Source organism: Trachinotus anak, unplaced genomic scaffold (assembly GCF_046630095.1).
Source record: "Trachinotus anak isolate AG129_WGS33_773 ecotype Australia unplaced genomic scaffold, CSIRO_AGI_Tana_v1 ptg000009l, whole genome shotgun sequence".
NCBI classification, from domain to species: Eukaryota; Metazoa; Chordata; class Actinopteri; order Carangiformes; family Carangidae; genus Trachinotus; species Trachinotus anak.
In genome coordinates, this window is record NW_027273860.1 from 5,907,216 (window position 1) to 5,916,665 (window position 9,450).

The following is a 9,450-nucleotide window of genomic DNA, read 5'->3' on the forward strand; positions in this document are numbered from 1 at the left end:
GGCAACTGAGAATACCATATATGGATTTTTAAAAGGTTGTGTTCCCCTTTAAGGACTCGAGTGTGCAGGTTCAAAGGGCAGTGTGCACAAAGAGGGAAAAGGAGGTTCCTGCTTTCATGCTATTGGCTTAATCAACCTGTTTGTTACCTGACAAGACACCTGTCTGTCAGTCCCAAAAGGAATTGTCTCCACACACAGTATGTATGTAGTTTCGCTTTGGCTGTGAAACATGCAGATGTTTGGGAATAAGGTTTAAGATTGTTTATGATTCATTACAGCTGCAGTTATACTTCCTGTTTCTGTATAACAATACAGCTACTGGTGAATGTGACTTGGCTTTGTGTTAACTACAGATCACTTTAAAGCAGCTGCTATGGGAAAGCTCCTCCTCCACCCCTTCTTAAATCCTGTGCTCCTGTAGTGTTTCTGCCTTTCAGCGGGCAGGTATATGACATAATCACAACACAAAGCAAAACTAGAATATCTCCAAACAGATCTGGACTCCTAATAGATTAAGATTTTTGTTTTAAAGTGGTGCTGTTTCAAGCAAACATGCAGCTGTGAAAACAGTCTGTGCCTCTCTGTCTCAGAGAGTTCTGGACCTGTAGTGACTCTAAAAACTGGCATTGTGTGCGGACATTACAGGACAGTGGAGGGCGCAGAGCAGCAGGTGGAAGAGTATTTAGGCCTCCAGTTTGCTCATCCACCACAGGGGCCTTTGCGGTTTGCTAAAGAAATGCCTAAAATGTGAGTATACACTGGCACCCAGCTGCAGCGTTGGATAACATTTAAAAATGGAGTGAACTTGTTCCAGCAGTTGGTTTGGCAAAGGATGCTTGGTTACAATATTACCAATGCAAAGTCTTGTTTTGACTATCAGTACTAGAGTCAATAGGATTGGTACCAAAATAAATAAATAAAAATCAAAGATTGATCCAGCAGATGTTGTATCACATGCTTAGCACATGAGGACTTTTCTCAGTGTTGAATCTCCAGTGCTGTTGTGTGAATACATGCTTGGCAAATTATTTGGTGATAAGTAGGTTATCAATAATGCACGCTGTGGAGAAAGGCTCTGCTCCAAGCCTGGATTTTTAGGTATTTAATTTATTGGAAATATCAATGGGATTTTGAATTAGTTTTTCATGCTTCTGGAAGAGAAACCAGACGTTACAGTTTCTCTTTGGCTCTGACTAATAACATTCCCAAGCCTCAGCTGTACACACTAAATTAAGATGGTGCACATGGTAAACATTATACCTGCTAAAGCCAGTCAGCACGCAGCTCAAAGCACCGTGAGTGTCTCTAAGTGCGGCCTCACAGATCTGAAAGCATGGGTGTTGCAAAGGTGTCCTGTAGAAGAAGTCTGGAAAACTTTCCCTGTTACGTGGGCATCAGTAGAAATCAGAAAGTCAGAGGACTGTCTTCACCTTAATGTGTACAGACCTGCTGGGACTACCTCTGGAGACCAGTCAGTATACAGGCACAATAACTCAGCTACATAGATGACAGTGCAAAGCTATTGTGTTATTGATCAGCTGCATGGTGCAAGTTTTCATTAGCCCTTAGGAATCTCTCAATACAATGAGTATCTTTCATTTATAATAATATGCCTTTATTTATATATCATATAGAGACAAGCCGGTTGCCAGTTCTGATGTGGGGCTTTCTCACAGTATCTTAATTTATGTCTGTATACATTCTGTTAAATATTTAAAACTATAAAAAAAAAACTAGATGTTTAAAACTATAACTGTATCTGTGTCAGACACGGTTTCAGTGAAATGAAGTGTTAAAGTGCAGGGAACATACCAAAGAACTGTGTAGTCAGTTATTGCACTTCCTGCTGATCACCAGTAGAGGTCACTAGAGGTCTTACATTTGCACCATCACTCAACCATGTGGCTTATTGTTTGCTGTTTTTAATAAGTACTGGGGATGAACATGCACCTGGCAGCTGAGGCTTCCTGGGTCAAATGGTCGGTCTTCAGTCGGTTCCTTTAATGGAGATCCAAACTCTGTCACTATCTTTGGACAATCCGCTGGCAGCATCCCTGTCTTTCTCCTGGTGAGTAAGAAGGAGAAAATGTAGATGGCAAATGCTGATGGGATTAAGCTATTTCAGCCAGGATATTGTGTAAAGACTTTAACACATGTTTCTGGGTAGGTCCTGTGTCCTTTGGCTGAGGGTTTTTCCTCAAAGCAATCATCATGAGTGGAGTGGCACCAGTAGAAGCCCACTACACCAGCAACCCACTGGTTATGGCCCAGGTACCAACATATACTGATAATAATAATAATAATAATCAGAATCGGCCTCTTTCCTGAATCTTACTGTTTCTTTGATGATTATAAACCCAGTTTCCCTCTTGCAGGTGAATTTCACTGAGAGCAGCAGCAATGAGAAACGCATCAAAGGCAGGTGCGAGTAGGAAATACGAAAAGAGTTACAGTAAACAGTAAGGAGTTGCAGTAAATGATTTATGTCCTTCAAATTAAAGACTCTCATTGCCATTAGGGAGTCATTAAATACTGAAATTGTCTTGTGGAGCCACAAAGTCACAACACATCAGAGTTATTTATATTTCAGTTTAAGGTATTTATGGGTTCGTCTATTGACGGTGTGCTCCTGAAAGACCCTTTGGAGGATGTTTTGAAGAACAAGGAACTCCAGAAAGGCCCTATGCTAATAGGACTGACCACTCATGAGCTTGGATGGATGCTTCCCTAGGTAAACTCCCAAGGCCAAGGCTGCCCTCCATATACCCCCCCCCCCCTTTTACCACTTACAGTTTGCTAGCACCAACTTTCACAGACTGGTAATGGTAGAGCTATGAAATTGTACATCAGTCTGAACATCTAATGTGTGTATCAGTGGCCACTGTGCTTATTTTTAACAGATTAAAATTCATGGCAGAGCATAAATCTGTATTGTTTCTCTGTAAGTGACAGCCCAGCCACTTTCCTGTTTCCTCTGTATTCAGTCAACTGTACAAAAGACTCAACACACACACGCACACCACAAACAGAGTATAGTGGTTTATATTCATGATAAATAAACAAGAAACAAGAAAAATATACATTTATAAATACACCGTCAAAATAAATGTACCTGTACACTTTTGTCTCTGACAGGCCTGAGGTGCAAATGAGCTAAAGCTGAATGAAAACCCGCGACACAGTGACTCTAGTTCTTCCTGTCCTGAAAGTGGCTGCAAACAACTGAGGTAAATATACTTTGAAATAAAGCAGAAAAACAGCACGACTTTCATTTGACTCCTCCGCACAGATGCAGGTGTGCCTGTGTGCGTCCGTTAGTTTCAGTGTTCACCTTTGACGCACAGTCAGACCAGACCCAGTTTTGTCAGAGCCAGACCACTATGATGATGCTTTTTTTTTTTTTTTTTCTTGGATCTTCCTTTTGGACTGGGCATACCGTGGTTACAGGCACTGAAAACAGGAACACCCCTCATTTTTTTGCACCTTTGATAAATATGATGTCAATTTTGTTGTGGTTGTGCACTAACTGATATCTCCTTCCCCCAAAAAAAGAGGGGGAGGAACTGAATAAACTCAGTGTGGCTTACATAGCAAACTTTGCATGCGCTGGGTTGAGTATTTTATGTCAGGTTTTGCTGCTTTTCTCCTCTTGGGAAGTGTGCATACAGAGATTTGACAGTGTTGCTTTCTTTCCCCACTGCAGGTCACCAGATGGGGCTGGACCGATGGTGCGGCCTCTTTCACAGTCACGATGAAAACTACCTGAAGCCGAACGTGCAGCAGGCAGTCGCTGGAGCACTAAAACAGAGCAGGGCTCACTTCCTCAACGTTGCCAAGCTTGATAATCTAGAGAAGTCTCAGCCTGCGAATGATGAGCTCTCCCACGGCCGTCATACTCGAGGAGAGGCTTCCATAAAGTGCAGCAAAAATGTTATCACACACGAATTTCACAGTTTGTCATCAAGAGTTATCGCCTTTGTAGCTGCATGCGGTGCTGTTTAACCGGGTGGACTTCCCAGTTTGGACAATTTTGGCAGACACATTCAATCACAGGTTGTGGTGGCTGCGTCTGAGGCACCTGTAAAAACAGAGGAACTATATTAACATCTTTTTTTTTTTTTTTTTTTTTTTTTTTTTGTCTCAATTCTATCTTTATAGTAGAAAATATGGCAGAATGCAAGCAGGGAAACTCCACAGTGTCGTACCTGAGATTTAAGGACGTGCAGCTCAGCGCGAGCTCTTCTAAACCGGCTCTCTAGCTCCAAATATTTCCCTTTGAGCTTCTCCCTGTCCTTCCGCTCTGTCAAAAAGTCTTCCTTGTAGATCTCAGCCTAAAAACGGACGGCGAAGAAAAACGCGTAAGGATACAAATGGGCATTTGGGAGAGGGCCTTAAATGAATACAGCAGGTGTTTTGGGAAATACCCTTATTCACTGTGTTGTTGAGAGTCAGATGAGAAGACTGATACCACTCAGCTTACAGTTTCATATTTTACATACAGATATGAGAGTGGTATCGATCTTCTCATCTCTTTTCCAAAGTGTCAAACTGTTCCTTAGATAGATATGATATTAAAAAAAAAATTTAAAAAAAAGCTGACCTGATGTTTCCACAGATCCTGTAGTGTTTCACTGCTCAACCCAAGAGGCTGGGTGGTCGGATGAGCCTCCTTCAGAACCTGCACAAACACATTAAAGCAACCGTATCACCACTGTTTCTGAAGACACTGACAGAGCTCAGTTAGTAGCCGCTCATCTCGTGCCTCACCTTGTTCAGTCGCTTGATCTCCTCTCGCTGGTGCTGCCCTCTCCGGGTCAGGGTGCTGTTCTGTGCCCGCAGCTCCTCTGCCTCCTTCTCTACTTTGAGTAGCTCAGATATTAAATCAGCATCACCGGCCTGTGAACATTTTCCACAAGGATCAGATTAATATACACATTTTACGCAGTTAGTGTAATCAAAATGCCTTTAAAAAAAAAAAAAAAAAAAAAAAGACATCTTTGGTGCTTTTACCCATTTGCTGTCTTCATCTTTGAGTGTCTTGACTTTCAGTTTTTCACAGAGTGTGACGTGCGGTTCTTCCTCCTCACACGTCCCCTCTGCAAAGTGACTGTGGTTTTGTTGCAGTAATGCTTTCAAATCCCGGACCTGAGTGTTAGGTAAACAAAAGGACCCATGATGCAACACAGCCAGCACTGAAGTGGCACACAAGTTAAATAATACATTCAGAAGAGCTGTATGATGAAACCTTGAGTGGGATTGTGAATTTGCCCTTTTCTTACCTTGTCTTTGTAGTACTGCACCATGGTTCGGTACTCTTTTGCCCATTTCTCATTAATAGAAAGAAGCTGAGTAAGACAGAAAGAACACGAATCTCGTTGGTACTAAATGTACATGAATGTGTTTTGGGATGAATGTAAATCTCAGTTCTGAAATGTACTCACTTCTCGCCTTTGCTCCTCCAAGATAAGTATCTGCGCTTTCATTCTGATGTCACCGTTGGCAGCACGCTCTTCAGACTGAGGGAAATAAGAGGAACTATTCAAATTTGGCACACAGAGCGTCCATTAGATAGGCAATTATGCAATATGACTATATCCACCGACTTCCCTTTACGGTTATTTGGAAGTTTTGACCTGGACTGTTTCCAGTAACACAGAGAACTCAGTCATTTCCTTGTGGTCAGGGAATCAGATGGTGACGGCATGAGAATAAATAATGCTCACTCAGACGTATCTTCTGGAGTTGCATTTGTTAATGTTACCTGTGTGTCTTCCAGCAGTCTCTCGGGATGAAGCTCTGCAGCTGTGTGAGGCTTTTCACCAGCCGAGCCGTTCAGCACACAAATATCGTACCTGAAAACACATGATTTACATTACAGCTCTTTTAATAGTTGTTTTGCCTTTTATTGATAAGACCAAGCAAGTAAATCACATAAGACGAACTTAGCACGAGGTGAAAATTCCTGACAAAGATGACACGACCTGCCTCACCTGTCTATATTTGGCAGTGATGGATATAATCTGTGAGTTGGTTTCTTGACTGTGGGTACAGCTTCACAGGCCTGTGGCGTGTCCACAGGTGGCCTGTCCATTGTGTTTTCACGCAGGGACTGTTAAAACACAAAGAGGACACATTACACTCTGAGGATCGCATTATTTATGTAGAAGCCATTTTAAATGTAAAACTATCCAGGTCGGATAAGTTATATGAACTACTGAAACACAAGTCAGTTAATTGACTAGTCCATTGGTAGGTAAACAATCAATACATCTCTGAACCTTTTATCAGGCCAAACATTTGTTTTGCTCTATTCCATCACCGTCAGAGGGCTTTATCAGTCAAAACAAGCACTTCTAAATGTGACATTGTCACCTCTGAAACCTTGTATGGTACAGTTTTCCTTATTTTTTGACATTTAATAGAATGAAATGTAACACTTTATTTTACATTCCCCTTTAGCATTTATGAGCAGTATATAATCAGTATATAATCAGTATATAAGCAGTATATAAGCATTAAAGAAAAGTTTATAACTATAATTATAATGTAGTTTTCATGTATTTGTCAACTGCTATAACTGTGCCATAATCGGAGCCTGGTGTATAAACATAATTAATGACCATATATATATATATATATATATATATATATATATATATATATATATATATATATATAAATTAACAAACACTTGAAATGTCCTTATAGCTGCTTCAACAGTTATGAGTGAGCTATAAGCCATTTATTAAAAAAAAAAAAAAGAAACTGATTAATTGATTATGTAAATAATCATTAGTTGTGTCCCTGGCATTACATGTAGTATTGGTGAGTCCTAGGCTATTTTAGTGATGCTGTATTAATGCAAAAAGCTCAGCATGTGCTGGAAAGGCACAGGACCACAGCTGACTCAAACCCACAGAGGATGTGAATTATCTCATCTCCACAGAGTCATGTGATGCCTCAAACTCAGGCTGCACATGGGGCTCTCAGACACCTTCACACCGCATGATTTCACAATGAAAAGACATGAAGCTTCATCACACTGAGTGCGACCCAGACCAAGAGCCTGGGGATACTTAGATATATATCTGTTGAGGAGGTAAGGTAAAACTCACTTATAATTCAACACTGACACATTCTAGACATAGCAAACTCGAAATTGTGCACAGGTCTATATGAAACAAGACAAAAAAAAAACAAAAAAAAAACCAAGAAAACAACAAACTCACCATAGTGTAATTCTGAGGTGTGTAGATCCCTCTATAAAGCTGAGAGGCATTGGAGCAGAGGCTGGCTCTGCATGTTAGTTATACTGAGGATCCCGTGTGACGTGTTAAAACCAGCCCCGTCCAATCAGCTGTCGGGATTCCCTCACTGGCCACGATTCAGTCACGGACCATAACGAAGGAAAGGAAAGTACAACTAGTCGATCGACGCCGTGAGCGGTAAAAGACGTGTGTTTATGGTACGAATCGATGACTAAGAGAAAAATCTGTATTTACACTGCAAAAAGTGAGTCTCCTGCCTCACCTTCATCCATGAGGCTTCATCCAGTTTGTCTTACAGCTTTTAGTCGTTCCCTTTTTAATGATTTTTATTTTCTTTATTTTACCTTTTTTTATTCTAAAAGGAAACTTAGGTTTATAAATATTCATAAGAAGTCATGAATAAATAAATATATAATATATACAAAAAATACCCTTAAAAAAAGTACCAACTGGGCTAAGCAGCCAACAGTTTTGAATGTAATTAAAATTACATACACATCACATTACATTACAACACATGAAACAATAAAAATAATACATTAAATACAATTAAATAACCTTATCACATCTTCAATTTGTACTATTTTGTATGTCAATATTGTAATGACATTTGCCACACACTGTGACTAAATTAGGTCTTGACACCCTGCTGTTTCTTTAACATAAAGTCTTAATGTACGCTGACTGCTGTACCTTGACTTTCAGATACAGCAGCAGTCATTTTTTACAGTGTGCGACCAGCACTTCTCAGTGTGGCCCACTGAGCGTCTTTTTTTTTTGTTGTTGTTGTTTTTACTTCCTGGGTGGGTAAACCGCACACACTTTGAATCCGGAAAACGTTTTTAAAGTCACCAAAATCGAGATCAAACTGTCCCAACAAAAAAAAAAAAAAAAAAAAAAAAAATGTAAAAACTTCTGGGCTGCGGGTTATGGGAAAATCTCACATCGCGCAGGCTTATCGTCTTACACAATCTGCTGTTCTCAAAGGTGTTGACTCAGAGCCGGCGTGTTTCAGGGAAGAGGGAGAGGGGAAATACGCCGCTGATCCTCCTCCAGTAACCGACACTCGGTGCAGGGGACGCGACCCGTGTCCACTCATTTATTCTTTCTTATAGAAAAACCTGAATTACCGTCGCTTATTTTCCATATTTAGACCACACATATATGTATATGTGTATATATCTCCCCCTTCAGAAACTGATCATCCTTCTTCTACAGTGAGAAAACGTGACATCTGTACCAAAAAAAAAAAAAGGACATTAAAATGAATATAATTGTGATTCTCCAAGTGACACTTCTCACATCACCTCTTACAGTTGTGTGTATGTTTTGTGTTTTTTTTTTTTTTTTTTTTTTTTTTTTTAGTTGTTGAAGTTGGAGCTTCCATGTCCATTAATATCAGTAAATGCCGGGAAGGTTTTCAGCAGGGCATTCTGGGATATCCCACTTCACCCTCAGGGTCTGTTTGTTTTGTTTTGTTTTTTTTTTAAAGTCAAAAATAAAATAGAAAGTACTTTCTGAAAAGTATGTTTTTATAAGTCAGATCATAATCCACCGAAACAGCTGAATGTACTGATTTTGGTGAGAAAATACAGGAATTTTTTTTTTAGAGGAACAAAACTACAGTCATGGATGATTTAACATTTGATCCTACAAGACGCTCAGGCTGGTAGACACACAATTGTTTGTGGTTGGTTTGTGTCTCTTAGTAGTTGTTTCATGTTTGTTTTGGTAGCTTTGCATCAGTTTGCTGTTGTCTTGTGTGTCTTCGGTATCGTTTTTGCATCTCTTTTTACCTCTTTGAGGTCATTGTGTTACCCCTTGAGGTCATTTAGTGTCTAGTTGTGGACTTTTGTGTCTCTTTGTAGTTGTTTTGTGTTTCTTTCTGATTCTTTTGCATCACTTTGTGGATGCTTTGTGTCTCTTTGTAGTTGTTTCACATCTCTTTGTTCCTCTATGTAGCCGTTTTGTGTCTCTTTCTGATTGGTTTGCGTCACTTTGTGGATGTGTTGAATCTCTGGTGTTTCTTTTTGCACCTGTTTTGTAGTTGATCTGTGCTTCTTTGGGGTTTTCGCTTGACTCCTTGAGGTTGTTTTATGTCTTTTGTGGCTGTTTTGTGTCCATTTGTAGTTCCAAGAAGAAATGTGAACGTCGCTTCATAAAGAGGCTCGTGTCCAGGGGT

General features: G+C 40.1%; 1 protein-coding gene and 1 long non-coding RNA gene across 2 annotated transcripts; one reads left to right on the plus strand and one right to left on the minus strand.

Moving 5' to 3' along the window:
- Positions 1 to 218: 218 nt before the first annotated feature.
- LOC139625116 (uncharacterized) lies at positions 219 to 5,726 on the plus strand. The gene is made up of 7 exons (XR_011691837.1): positions 219 to 747; positions 1,931 to 2,068; positions 2,168 to 2,271; positions 2,376 to 2,422; positions 2,591 to 2,731; positions 3,136 to 3,227; positions 3,704 to 5,726. It is a non-coding gene; the product is annotated as an uncharacterized lncRNA (long non-coding RNA).
- On the minus strand, positions 3,016 to 7,518 carry LOC139625114 (TNFAIP3-interacting protein 1-like). Its single transcript, XM_071484775.1, has 10 exons — positions 7,230 to 7,518; positions 5,991 to 6,109; positions 5,762 to 5,852; positions 5,442 to 5,516; positions 5,280 to 5,345; positions 5,011 to 5,145; positions 4,768 to 4,896; positions 4,601 to 4,678; positions 4,206 to 4,331; positions 3,016 to 4,078 (listed from the first exon to the last, which is right to left on the minus strand). The coding sequence occupies exons 1-10, from the start codon at positions 7,230 to 7,232 to the stop codon at positions 3,968 to 3,970; spliced, it is 933 nt and encodes a 310-aa protein (XP_071340876.1). The 5' UTR covers positions 7,233 to 7,518; the 3' UTR covers positions 3,016 to 3,967.
- Between the last annotated feature and the right edge of the window lie 1,932 nt (positions 7,519 to 9,450).